The 14,249-nt window shown below is 47.0% G+C and overlaps 1 protein-coding gene across 1 annotated transcript in view; it reads right to left on the bottom strand.

The window, feature by feature from the left end:
* RYR3 (ryanodine receptor 3) overlaps positions 1 to 3,543 on the bottom strand; it is a 526,048-nt gene extending 522,505 nt beyond the window's left edge. The window contains exon 1 of the mRNA XM_042942518.1: positions 3,488 to 3,543. Coding sequence (XP_042798452.1) covers positions 3,488 to 3,538 — 51 coding nt within the window. The 5' untranslated portion in view covers positions 3,539 to 3,543. The remainder of the gene's footprint in view (positions 1 to 3,487) is intronic.
* Between the last annotated feature and the right edge of the window lie 10,706 nt (positions 3,544 to 14,249).

The raw sequence follows: 14,249 nt of genomic DNA, 5'->3' as shown, positions 1-14,249 counted from the left end.
CTCACTGTAACTTCTTGCTTTCAGATGAGTGGCTGGCAGGTTTATCTCCTTCTGAGCAGCTTCGGAGCCACGTCAGTGACACCGGCGACGTCAGCAAGAACAATCGGAAGGCAGGATGATGCCACTGCCAGCAGCAGCGGCAGGGAAATTTTTAGCCTTAAAGAAAATTCTTCGGCTATCTGTCTGGCTGACTCTCTCTCTCTCATTGACTTGAATGACTGCCAATGATTTTAGAAGGCCAGAGAGGATATGTAGTTTTACACAGTCAGGTTAAGGTTTGGGGTGCAAGAGCATTTAGTTTACGTGATGTGCTTGCACTTCCAAACCCCTTGTGTAGGGACTGTCCCTACCTTGGAGAGAATGGGCTTCAGATGTACCAGAGGATGCAGCGAACGTGAACATCACCTCCTAGCAAGTGTCCAAAGCCCCAGTACACACACCTATTGTGATCACTGCAGTAATCCTGGCCCATTTCATGTTACTGATAGCTCCAGCTGCTTTTATTTTTGTCACTATCATAATAAACAAGATACCATAACCACCGACAACTTGACAGACCCTCAACACAGTGCTATTCTTCGGTCTATTTTTTTAAGTTTATTTATTTTGAGAGAGAGAGAGAGAGAGAACCAGTCGGGGAGAGGCAGAGAGAAGGGTACAGAGAATCCGAAGTGGCCTCTTTGCAGACAGCAGAGAGCCCGAGGTGGGGCTAAAACTAATGAACTGTGAGATCATGACCTGAGCTGAAGTCGGACGCTTAACTAACTGAGCCACCCAGGCGCCCCATGGTCTATTTTTTAAAAGTAGGTTTAAAAGCCTCTGCTGTCTGGAATGGCAATCCTCAAGTTCTTGGTTGCAAACATAGGATTCTTCTCCATCATCAAGTATCAACCACCTTCTGGTCCAGGACAACATGAAGGTTAGGAGGTATTACATGACTGACAAGTGGCCAAAATGCTTTAAAAGATATTGTTTGGGGAAACGCAGCAAACTCTAAGGTAAAGGTAGGTGGGGGAGTTCAAACCCAGGCATGTTCAAAGGTGAGAAAATCCTACTTCTAGCTCAGCCCTGGGATTCCTGACTCCCCTAAAAGCAGTCAAAATTCTGTGCGAATCAAAACTGATGGTGGTCAGTTTTGCAAAAATAACTGTGTCTAATTCATGGATATATAGAGAAGAGTGTCACAGGTCAGAAAGCAGGAGTTCCAGTGGCAGTACATTCTGAAGACCACAGCCTCTGGAGTAGTGCTCAACACCAGGCTCTGGTGGGGATTTAAGTGAACGTTATGTAATGACGAGCATTAGTAACTCTCTGGGCAACCATGGCCAAGTTACCTGATTTCCTGTATCTCAGTTTCATTGCCTATTTCCCCACCACCCCCCCCCCCCAATAAACCACAGATGAAGATGTTCACAGGGTCACTGAAGAACACGCCTAAAAAACACTCCAGGCGATTACTAAGAGGAATAATAATGCCACATGTGAAGTCACTCACTCCCATGGTTACTTCCAGCTCTCCCTGGAAGCCATAACTGACATGCAGTACATCTGCAATAGAGGTTCTTAACCTGGGTCCTTGAACCCTGCAGGAGGCCACGAATAGGCATTAAAAAGAGCCCAACTGCTCTCATCTCTGGGGCAGGACACCCAAGACATACACAATTTAAGAACCATTGCTCTACAGTAAGTCTTGGTTATAGGCATACCAAAAAAAACCCCCACTTACACCACCTGATGGAGAAGAAATGTCAGGGAAGGTGACCACAGAAGCCACGAGAAACACAGAGGGTGGAGATCTCAAGAAAACCACCAGGATTTCACCTCGACCCTCTCAGCCCTCTATTCCACACTGACCCAATCTGTCAGAAGGGGATTTCTTCAGTCAGCAACGTCTACAAGATCATTAATAGCAAGCAGAAGAAACAACTGATTGAGGAGGACACAATACACGGAGTACAGGAGGTATCACCCAGCTAACATCAAGGACACCTGTTAGAAGGAAAGCTTGGGGATTCCACAGGGTTTTGGAAGGAACGGGCAGCTTTACAACAAAAGGGCTGTGAGAAGCGGCCAAATGTGAAGCCGTCTTGAGCTCTTGAATGCAGTGTGAGAGATGAGGAGGGGGTCTGGATCCAGGATGAAGAAACGGATAATTCTGTAATATCAGAAGGTAGCATTAGTAGCGTGGTGGGTCCCTTTAAGTCTCCCAAATGAGACTCCCAGCCCTGATAGAGGAACCATGTTTGGAAGAGAAAGTCAAGGGCTTTGGAAAAGGGGAGGGAATGGTCCAAAAGAGGGACAAGACCTAAGCTATGATCTTCAGAGACCAGGTCAGAAGGGGGGCACTTAAAGAGAAGGAGAGAGGGAGAGGGAAAGAAAGAATTTCATTGTAATTCCTGAGAGCTAGACAGCGCATTTAAAATGATCTAACACTTATGGAGCAATTTACAGTTTGCAAAACATTATGACATTCAGTATCTCATTTAATCCTTATCACCCTGAAACGCTGGTTATATTTTCTCCATTTTACACAAGAGGAAACTGAGGCAAGGAACGGCGGATTATGCGACTTGCTCAAGGTCACCTGGCTTAAATCGGAGCTGGGACGCACCTCAATGCCCCCCACACCTCCCAGCTGTAGTCGGCCTCGAAAGGCTTTCAGTTAACTCCTAAGGGGCAAGGTTGATGTGGCTACAATAGATCCCCGCCCCCCAGCCACTTCCCCTAAAATCTGGGGCGGAGCAGCGCCCTCCGGTGCCAGGAAGGGGACCTGAGTGACGCGGAGCCACAGACCGGGGTTTCCCCGTCCTGCGGGGCTCGGGAGAGCAGGCAGCAGAAGCCGCGGCTCCTACACTCTGGGCAGTCAAGTAACGCTCCAGCAGCAGCTGCCGGTTCGGGGCTTAACGTGCCAGGGGTAGCGCTGGGTGAATTCCCTTCCGAGTGATACCAGGAGTGGGACCGAGCGCCTGCGCCTGCTTCTCGCACTCGGCTCCCCACGCTCGCCCCTACCCCGCTGAATCTTTCTGGCGGTTCCCGGGCGCGTGGGGGCACCTCGGAGGAGGCAGGGGGCTGGGGCGGAGTGTTGCGGGGGTGGGGGGGAAGAGCGGACCGACTCTGGGGCGAGATCTTCCACTTCTGATTCTCCAGGTTAGGGCAACCACGAGCAAACCCTGGCTGGAAGTTTGGGCATCAAAGGTTCCGGATCAAGTAGCAAGTTGCCTGGACAGCAGTAGAGGTGGAGGTGGAGGTCTGGGGTGGGGGTGGCGGTAGGGGAAGTAGGGGCAGGCAAGAGAAGGTGCCCCTTCCCACACTAACGCTGCCGGCCCCGCGGGTGGGTGGCTGGTCCGCCTCTGCAGCCAGCGGGTGCGGAGAACGCGCCGGGCACCTGCACCCGGCATAGGGCACCCGGCGCAGCGCAGCCCCTCCTCGCCCCGCTCCGCGCTCCTCCCCACCTGCCCGCCAGCTCGCCCCCGCCGCGGAGACTCACAGTCCTCAGGAACTGGATCTCGTCCTCGCCTCCTTCTCCCCCTTCGGCCATGGCTCCCGAGGCGTCGGCGGTGCCCCAGCCTCCGGCGCCTCTGCTTCCCCCAGCAGCCGCTCGGCGTGCGCTGGCTGCTGCTGCGCTCTTTCTCCTCCTCCTCCTCTTCCTCCTCCTCCTCCCGCTCCTGGCTCAGCCTCAGCAGCGCCGAGCTAATCCCCGACCATATAGGGAGCTGGGCTAACACTCCACTGCACTGCAGAGCGCCAACGCCAACCAAGCAGCCCGCCTACCCCTCTTCGCCTCTCGCCCCAGCCAAGTGCGCGGCGGCCGCGGGCCGGGCGGAGAGCGCAGCGCCCAGCGCGCGGAGCGGGCGGGGGCGGCGCCGGGACCCGGGGGGTGGGGTGCGGTGGGGCCTCCCCCGCACACCGCCGCACCGCGCCGCGCGCCCAGCCAAGGCGCGCGCTCCGCAGCGACGAGAGGGTGCCCCCTACCCTGCTCCGATTCACAAACAAAGGCCAGTTGCTTAGCTCCAGCATGCTGAGACTGGGCGTCAGAGCCCTCTCGCTATTCCCACTTTGCCCTCGCGTGTGTGTGCGTGCGCGTGTGTGCGTGTGTGTTTGGGACACGAATGCGTTGCTCCAACCCCAGTGTGTTGTTCGGACCCCCAACCGAGGACGGCAGAGAGAGGTGTGCCTACAATCTAAAGAGAGGCAGGGAGAGAGCCGGTGCAGTGAGGATGGAGGGTGGCTGCCCATTCATAACAAAGTTTGCAACTCCTTGGATAGCCCTTTCCTCACCTTGAGAGAGCCCCTTCTCCTCTTCAAATCTAATGAGTACATTTTACTAACCCCCTATTATTGCTCGACAGATTAAGGGCTCCCTGTACCTCAGGAAGCTTCTGGGGCTCCCCATTCCATTCGAAATTCAGAGGTCAGGTGGCATCAGAACCCTTCCTCTTTGCCAAGCCCTCATGTAAACTTTAGGTGCAGTCCTGTGGACTCTAAAAGGGATACAGGAGTATGTGCCTCTTCCAGGTCCTTGGGCTGCTGACATGCCACCCAGCCTTGGGTGGTTTTCCAGGGTTGGGGGCTGTAGGATTGATCCTGGCTAAAGCTGAGGGTACAGGGTGCCACTTTCTGTCTGCTGGCCAGGAAGCTCCAGGGTAAGGGAAGTATTCAAGAGAAGGGGCTCTAGGAAGAGATCCAGACCTAGTATGAAGAGTAACCAGAAGATGTATGGGTGACAATTCTGGGCTGACGGTAGCAGAGGACACTAGAAACCCTAACGGATTTCACAGCTGCCTCGCGGATGACCTCTCTTTTGGTTCTGCCTAAAAGACCTTTTCTGAGCTCCAGTCCCACATTTTCTACTGGACATCAGAAATGGTGGGGCACCGGACTGACTCAGTCCGTGGATCGTGAGACTCTTAACGTTGGGGTTGTGAGTTCGAGTCCCATGTCGGGTGTAGAGATTTCTTTAACATCTTCAAAAAAACCAAGAAATGCTAAGAAAAATCATGTTTTTCTTAAATTGTACCCAAACTGCTTCCTTCTAGAGCTACATCTTGGCCCTCACACCTCTCCTGAAGCCTGCCCAGAATCATTCAAACCCTCTGCACACTGTAGCCCTCCACCTATGGGAGGGCACATGTCATGGTCCCTTCTGTAACCTACCATCCACACTTCCCTTCTTCTGGCTGCACCCTCTTCCCCCTCACCATTACCTGTGGCATGGTTTTCAGAGCCCATGTTATCTTTAATGTATGAGCATTCCAGTTTGTCTTCTACCTCCTAGATTGCAGTGCTCTCCTCTTGTTTTTGGACAATCTGTACACGCTGCCTCATAGCCGACTGGCTTTGAAACAGCACCAATGGTACCTATTAGGATTATGTTTAACTAGAATTTCTAGACTTTTGTGTTTTGTTTTGTTTTCTCTCCCACATGAACCCCTAACGCAAACCTTTCCTGTCTTGGCCATGTCCGAGTACTTAAGTACCAACTTTAAAAAAAATTTCTTCTTAATTTATTTTATTAACTCCTGCCCCTATCTGGTCCTTTAAAATATTTTTGAATATAGGGCCACCTGGGTGGCTCAGTCAGTCAAGCGTCTGACTCTTGAATTCAGCTCAGGTCACGGTCTCACGGTTCATGAGTTCGAGCCCCATGTCAGCTTGGGATCCTCTCTCTCCCTCTTTTCCTCCCTCCCCTGCTCACTCTCTCTCTCGTTCTCTCAAGACAAATAATAAACTTTTATTTTTATTTTATTTTATTTTTTTAACGTTTATTTATTTTTGGGACAGAGAGAGACAGAGCATGAATGGGGGAGGGGCAGAGAGAGAGGGAGACACAGAATCGGAAGCAGACTCCAGGCTCCGAGCCATCAGCCCAGAGCCTGACGTGGGGCTCGAACTCACAGACCACGAGATTGTGACCTGAGCTGAAGTCGGACGCTTAACTGACTGAGCCACCCAGGCGCCCCCAAATAAAAAACTTTTAAAAAAAGATATTTTCGAATCTATATTATGCCATCCAGAGTGCTAATTATCACTAAACTATGATGTGGTGTACTTTTGGCATACCGCTAGATCCCATCTCCGGTAATTTTATATTTTTGTTTATGATTATTTAAGAGGTAAAGAACTTTTCTAAATATATTATTTTGCAGCTCAAATATCTTCTTGTTCATGAGGAGACTACAAAAGCCTTTTTCACATACTCTACTGAAACCAAGATACATAGATGGGATACTACTTGCTTTATCAGTCAAACAACTCCACCAAAAAAGGAAATGGAACAGAAGCATCTAACACCATGATACATCTACTTGGATTCCTGGTGATCCTTGCATTTCTTTGGTGTGCTCAAAAGGGAGCTGCTTAATTACCCAGTCCAGGATTTATTCTGGGGCTCAGCCTATAGTTTCTCACCCTACGGTTTCAGTTTAAAGTGTGGCGAAAGTTGACATTCACCTCTATGTGAAATCCTCTTCCATTCTCTAAGATTCCCCCCAAAATCATCAATAATTATGCTGTAGTCGGGTAATCAAATTATTTCACCACCTTAGGATTCAATTCATCCAGGTCTGCAGATAAAACATTGATTATGACAGCCAAAATCCTTGACCTCAGGGATAGATAGCTAAATGCTGAAGGAGTGTGAAGAAAGGAAAGAGAGAGAAGACAGGTAGGTAGGTTGGTAGACAGATTTCAGACACTAGACTTTGATGTTTGTTTTTTTTATTAGTTCTCCCATCAAGTCTAGGACAGAATAAACTAAGGTTAAGTTACTTGCCTAAACTTACACATCTGGTAAGTGACAGAGCTGGCATCCAGACTTGGATTGCCTGACTCCCAGCCTAATACTTTTCAGTACTTTTTACACTGCACCACCTTGCTTCTAGGACGGTACGGGGGGAAAGTCAGATTCATACACCCCCTCCCCACCACCCTATGTCCCCCACATATGAAGTTTACTCCTCCATACCCTGCATTTTTTTTTTAACATTTATTTATTTTTGAGAGACAGAGAGACAGAGAGTGTGAGCAGGGGAGGGGCAGAGAGAGAGGGAGACACAGACTCCAAAGCAGGCTCCAGGCTCAGAGCTGTCAGCACAGAGCCCGATGCGGGGCTTGAGCCCACAAACTGTGAGATCATGACCTGCGCCAAAGTTGGACGCTTAACTGACTGAGCCACCCAGGTTTCAAACACTTTCTCTGATAGAGAAAGACATCAGCCATTAGCCATCAGCCATCACCTTTAGTGAGGTGCCCACAGAGCAATACAATACTTTTGAGATGCTTGAGCTGTTCCAAGCCAGCCCTGCCAACCAACAGCGTTTGAACATCGGGGTGCTGTGCGGCCAATATCAACAGCAGCTGGAAAGCACATAGTAACAACCTTATGCCTATGGGGCCAAACTAGAAATTTTTCGTTTTTATCTTTTCAGCACTTCTATACCTTTTCCATATATAATTCTTAAAGGCTTGACAAAATCAGAAGCCTTATTACTGAAATAAAACTCATGTGTTTATTTCCCCTCTGGCAGATTCTCAAGTGAAGTATTTGGTCCTGAGGATTTTCTCACATAACAGGGCTTCTTATAGGTCTTTTACCAGCAAGATTGATACAGTTTTAAACATACTAAAGAGGCCATGGTCACATAATTCAGTATGTCATTTGCTATGCTTTCTAATGGTGGTCAATTGCCCAAGCGGTGTTAATGAGGCTAGGGTTGTGGACTCAATTCCAGGAGGGCCAGTTAGCTTCACTCTATTTGCTGGCCAAAGACCCTGGCCCCTTCACTCTGGCCAAGAATTTCAAATCTTTGCTGGTTTAGCCATTTGTAAGGCAAGCCTGAGCCTGGTCACTCACTGAGATCTACCATGCTTGGAGACACAGAAGTTAAGAGTCCACAGCTGATCAAGATAAGCTTTACCCATCTTGCTGGACTCTACACAACATTGAATCTGTCTTCAATATCCCTTTCAGCTTCACCTCCTAATAACAGCAGTCATCTGTTTGTTGAAAACACATTTCTTCGGTTAATCGCACTCATGACTTTGGTCTGCCTTGACTTAGGCTCCACTTAGGGGAAGTAGAAAAGGCAATGATTGGGGTGCCTGGGTGGCTCAGTCGGTTAAGCGTCTGACTTTGGCTCAGGTCGTGATCTTGCGGTCCGTGAGTTCGAGCCCCGCATCGGGCTCTGTGCTGACAGCTCAGAGCCTGGAGCCTGTTTCAGATTCTGGGTCTCCCTCTCTCTGACCCTCCCCCATTCATGCTCTGTCTGTCTCAAAAATAAATAAATGTTAAAAAATGAATGAATAAAAGGCAATGATGGAAGAACTGTAGAGGTGAGGGAGCTGACCTCTGCTAGCTGCCATCTTTTTTGACACATTACCATATCCATAAGTACTATCCATAGACTGACTGAAGATTTATTTTTAGAAAATAAAACCCCACCTTTCTGTTCCTTTTCTTCAAGTATTCAAGCATTTAAATTGTAAGCTCTGTTACTGGTGATAGGGTGAGAAAATACTGTCACCAGCCAAGCTCATGAACAGAAATCATTCTTTTTTTTTTTTTTTTAACGTTTATTTATTTTTGAGACAGAGAGAGACAGAGCATGAACAGGGGAGGGGCAGAGAGAGAGGGAGACACAGAATTGGAAGCAGGCTCCAGGCTCTGAGCCGTCAGCCCAGAGCCTGACGCGGGGCTCGAACTCACAGACCGCGAGATCATGACCTGAGCCGAAGTCGGACGCTTAACCGACTGAGCCACCCAGGTGCCCCCAGAAATCATTCTTAAAAGGACACCTGCTTTTAATTTGGTACCAATAGGGAAGGATGGCATACACACTTACAGAAGTCTTTTTTTTTTTTTAATGTTAAGAAATCATTATCATTAGTTCCCAAGATCTTTGCAATAAAACTACTAAATTGATGTATCTCTTTGGTCCAGTGAAATGGAAGCCATACCAAAAAAGCCTTGAATTCCTTTCTTCATTAGGGAGGGGACAGGTACAAGAAAACATTTTTCTTTTCTTGATGTTATCCATTTAGCTCTCATAAAAGGCACAGACATAGCAACACTTAACACAGGCAAGGATCCACAGCGAAGGATATATCTCCTGCAGCCAAACACATAGAAATGTCTCTTTTTTTCCTGACACCTTAAGATTGGAAGATTACATAATAAGGTCAAAGTTAATACAACACCCTGGTGAAAGGCTCCTGAAACAAAACCACTGAAGGAGGGGCAGCTTCTGAGTGTTAGCAAAAGCCTGGGAGGCAGATCTTCTCCACGAGGTGCATACAGGGAGCTGATTCATCTCCTGGGTGTCTCCACAGGGACCAGTTTGTTGAAACAATAGATTAAGCCACCAAGCAGTAGGGTGGCTCATTTGCAATTGCCTCCAGGTCAACGCCTGTTTAACCTCTCGAGCTTATTGTATAGAGCAAAGGTCAACATGAGATAGATGAGGATTTGAGTCCTAGATAAGACTCTACAATTCAAGGATTGCCTGACCCCGAGCAAGTGGTCTCAACTCTCAGAGCCTATTTCGTCTTCTGTAAAATGGGGGTTAAAATACCTGCTTCACTAGGTTATTTTAAGAATTAAATGACTTAGTGATATAAAATAGTGATTAAATGACTTAGTGTAAAAGTGCTCAGTGCAAAATCCTGAGATAGCTCTTGAAGATCGTCCCTTCCTCCCCCTCCTCCTTTGTACTGGTTTCCAATGCCTGCCCTTCGGGTCTGTCTATGCTCCTGCCTCTCTTAAAGTTTCATTCTCATTTGACTTTTCCTGAGGCCTTTACTCCCCCCCAAAAAGCCACAATGACCCTGATTTCAGGAAACAATTTCCTGCCCCAATAAGAAAACATTTTAGGCATGTCTCATGCATTGCAAGTTAACTGTGAACACCAATACTGCCTTTTGGTGTTTGTTTCCTAGGAAGTTTTATTCTGAGCTGTATTATGTCTGCATCTTTAATGAGAAATGTATTCTGTTGCTATGGCATATTGAAATTCATGCCTTCCTTTGGAAGGTGGAACTGTCCGTGCCCACCTGCCTCAGGTTTTCCCTAGGGCATTATGAGATTGAGATCTAGGGGATTATGAAAGTATAGTTAATCAGATAATTCTCACACTAAACTCAACGCCTTTGATTTCTAATTTCTGCATTTTAATTTTTCCTGCAGTTCAGAGGCACAGATTTATTGAAGCTGCTGCTAGCAACAATTTGCTCTGACCCGCTGTACAGTTTTAATAGTCCTGCTGAAATAGGCGGGTTTATAGTGGGAAGGAAATGAATGGAGATTGGTGTCATTTATTTCAGGTGCCAGGGTAAGACCCACATTTCCGTAGGTAACAATTTAGGTAAAAAATGTTTCTTCTGGTTCTCGAGTATGTTTCTACGGCCAACCTGGGTTCAGTTTGTCTCTACAGGCTGTTCTGAGCAGATCTCATTTCCAGTATCTCTGAGCTGGTAAAATCTCCTTCAAAATGATTTAAGGAATTTAACAAAGCCCAGCTTCTTTCTCACTACACTGCCAGGATGCACAATTTCCTGTTGGCATTCAGAACTCCACTGTCCTGGAATGTGAGCTCTACGTTTGAAATCCCTGTGCAATATGTCACTCCGGCTGACAAGTACGGCAGGACGCCCCCAGATTCTAATAAGAGCTGGGGAGACAGGCAGTGCTGCTGAGGAACCTGTTACTCTCACCTGAGATCCAAATAAAAGTCAGACTTTTTTTCTTAATATAATTTATTGTCAAGTTAGCTAACATACAGTGTATACAGTGTGCTCTTGGTTTGGGGGGTAGATTCCCGTGAATCATCGCTTCTATACAACACCCGGTGCTCATCCCAAACTCGACCTGCTACGTTCAATCTAGAATTGAAGAGGAAATAGCATTTGAGACCAGTGAGTCCATGGACCGGTAAAAATTGAGAGAAAATGTTCTGCAATACCAGGAGATTGCTGGTTTTTTATGTTGCCGTTTGAGCACATTAAAAATCCAACTGCTGGGGTGCCTGGGTGGCTCAGTCAGTTAAGTATCTGCCTCTTGACTTCAGCTCTGGTCATGATCTCATGGTTTGTGAGTTCAAGCCCAGAGATGGGCTCTGCACCGAAAGGGCAGAGCCTGCTTTGGATTCCCTCTCTCTCCCTTACTCTCTGCTCCTCCCCTGCTGGTGCTCTATCTCTCTCAAAAAAATAAATAAATAAATAAACATGTAAAAAAATCCACCTGCTAATGCCCATGACCATTGTTTTATAAAAGATAAGGCCATTTTAACATAACAGTAGAAAGGACAAGTCTTAGAATTAAAAATAAACAAATTTGACTTTTTTTTTTTTTAATTTTTTTTTTTTCAACGTTTTTTATTTATTTTTGGGACAGAGAGAGACAGAGCATGAACGGGGGAGGGGCAGAGAGAGAGGGAGACACAGAATCGGAAACAGGCTCCAGGCTCCGAGCCATCAGCCCAGAGCCTGACGCGGGGCTCGAACTCACAGACCGCGAGATCGTGACCTGGCTGAAGTCGGACGCTTAACCTACTGCGCCACCCAGGCGCCCCCAAATTTGACTTTTTAAATAACTCACTACATAATGTGTGTGTCTCTCTCTCTCCTTCCCTCCTTCCTTTGCTCTGAAGGAGATGAAAACATCATCAGAGATCAGTACTGGTTTGAGAATCACCAATAAAGGCAATCTCATTTTAGGATGAGGAAACTGAGGCTCTCTGAGGTAAACTAAATTAATGAAAGCTGGGACTAAAGCCCAGATCTCCTGGCTCCTCATCTAGTATTTATTTTCTCTGACTTCTTTGTAATGGAATTCAGGGTAATGGCCCAGAGGTACAGCAAGATCCTGGAGTATCTTCTTAATCATCAAATATAATTATGCTATCTTCTATCAAGTTGTGATATTAAGTGCTATGGTCTAATTCTTTTAAAAAGCAACAATACATGTGAGGAGATTCTCTAGTGACTAGTTAAAGAACTTGTTCCCTGGGGCGCCTGGGTGGCTCAGTCAGTTGGGCGGCCGACTTCGGCTCAGGTCATGATCTCACGGTCCGTGAGTTTGAGCCCCGCGTCGGGCTCTGTGCTGACCGCGCAGAGCCTGGAGCCTGTTTCGGATTCTGTGTCTCCCTCTCTCTCTGACCCTCCCCCGTTCATGCTCTGTCTCTCTCTGTCTCAAAAATAAATAAACGTTAAAAAAAAAAAATTAAAAAAAAAAAAAAAGAACTTGTTCTCTAAGGGATTATTCAGTAGTCTTTAAAGCCAATAACAACAAACAAATAAAAAAAAAAAAAAAAAGAAACCAGAAAGTTAAAATTGAGGTCACTCATAAAGATTCCTCATTAAACATTTATTATACATTTAAACAGAGGTTTGGGGACTGGTGGAGCCCATATTTTGTGGTGATTCTAGAATACCCTTCACAAAAGTAAAAGATTGATTCACTAAATTACATGACTTACCCCCTGCATTTCTCATTTTCCATACCCTTCTTCTTCTTAGTTTCTACCTCTACATTCTAGTCTCTGGCCTCAAAGGTTAGGAGACACATCCTGAGCACTGCATTTTCATTTTGGTCCTTGTTCTCCAAGTTGACCCTTGAGGTATTTCGCCCTGTCGATTAGTCACTATTGCTTGGGACTACTGACATCCTTGGGGCCCATTCTTGGGGAGTACCATCCTGGCTCTCCTTCTACGTCTCTGCCTCCCTTGACGACTTCCCTTCCTCATTCGGACATCAGACATCGACATTCCCTAAGATTCCGTCCTTAGGCTTTCATTCTCCATCAACTCAATTTTTCTCCTCTCCTATGACTCCCACCGCAGCCACCACCACTTCTAAGCCCACATCATTTTATCAACTCTTCCAAGTTCCAAAGTCACTTTCCTAACTACATGCTGAATATTTCCAACTATGTGTCACCATTTCTTCAAACACAACATGACTAGAACAGAATTCATTACACAAGTTAGGGCCTTCTCTACTAACCTTCCTTCTCCACACCACCTGACTTCTCCTGACTTGTCTCTCTCTCCCTATCTCGCCCTCCCCCCTCCCCCATCCCTGTTATAGGTACCATTCAGGAGCAATTCCTGGGAACAGCGATACCAGCAAGGGAACCAACAGAAATGATGAGTGCCACTCGGTCAAGATACGAGGACACACTGCTTCTCCCTGTTGCACTGCCCCTCCTCTGGCCTCCAAACTGAGCTCGGTATTGGAAGAAACAAGTAACATCTCCAATAAAAAGTCACCTCTAAGGGGGCGCCTGGGTGGCTCAGTCGGTTGGGCAGCCGACTTCGGCTCAGGTCATGATCTCACTGTCCGTGAGTTTGAGCCCCGCGTTGGGCTCTGTGCTGACCTCGCAGAGCCTGGAGCCTGTTTCGGATTCTGTGTCTCCCTCTCTCTCTGACCCTCCCCCGTTCATGCTCTGTCTCTGTCTCAAAAATAAATAAACGTTAAAAAAAAAAAAAATTAAAAAAAAAAAAAGTCACCTCTAAGTTGTCCAGACTTAAAACATTTAAAAGCAAAGACAGGATTCAGGAGTTAATGAAAGAAAAGAAGCTTTGCCAAGGACTTCCGGAGGAAGCTATGATTCTTACTCAATGGGCAGCATATCTACCTGGATCAACAAATTTCACTCTCTTCATCAGGGAAACCTGTGCTTTGAGTCCTGCCACCGACACATATTAACTTTGTAAACTCAGGTAATACAATTAACGTTGCCTTGCCTCCAGTTCCTTATATGCAAAATGAAAAAATGAATAAAAAGTTAATAGGGTGGCTGAAGGATTGAAGGAGTCAATATCTGTAAAGCTTTTAGAATCATGATCGGTAATGAACAGATGTTGAGTTCATGTCTGGTTTCCCCAGAAGCAGACCCTGAAACAAGGATTTGGGAGATGATCCCTGGAAATACTTATAATGGGGAAGTGAGGCAGGGAAGGGAAGGGAAAGCCATCAAGAGGTAAGTTATCAAACCAGTTACCACTATGAGAAAGTGGAGCCTGATCTAATAAGCGAACTCTGGGGGTCCGTGAGGAACACCCACCTCAGAGTCACCCCCAGAATGATAAGGAAGCTGGGGTATTTTCATACCATCTCTAGTCAGTGGCTGAAGGCTGTTCACAGGGGTGCGACTTCTCTGGTCCTTCCACCTGCTCTGGCTGCCAGAGAAAGCCCTCAGGCATTTGGAAACCTGGCTGGCAAGTACCCCACAGTGGTAGGGCCAAAGGAGATA

The sequence above is a fragment of the Panthera leo genome, chromosome B3 (genome assembly GCF_018350215.1).
Source record: "Panthera leo isolate Ple1 chromosome B3, P.leo_Ple1_pat1.1, whole genome shotgun sequence".
NCBI lineage: Eukaryota > Metazoa > Chordata > Mammalia > Carnivora > Felidae > Panthera > Panthera leo.
The sequence above is the reverse complement of the archived record's forward strand: the minus strand, read 5'-3'. Positions and strand labels throughout refer to the sequence as shown.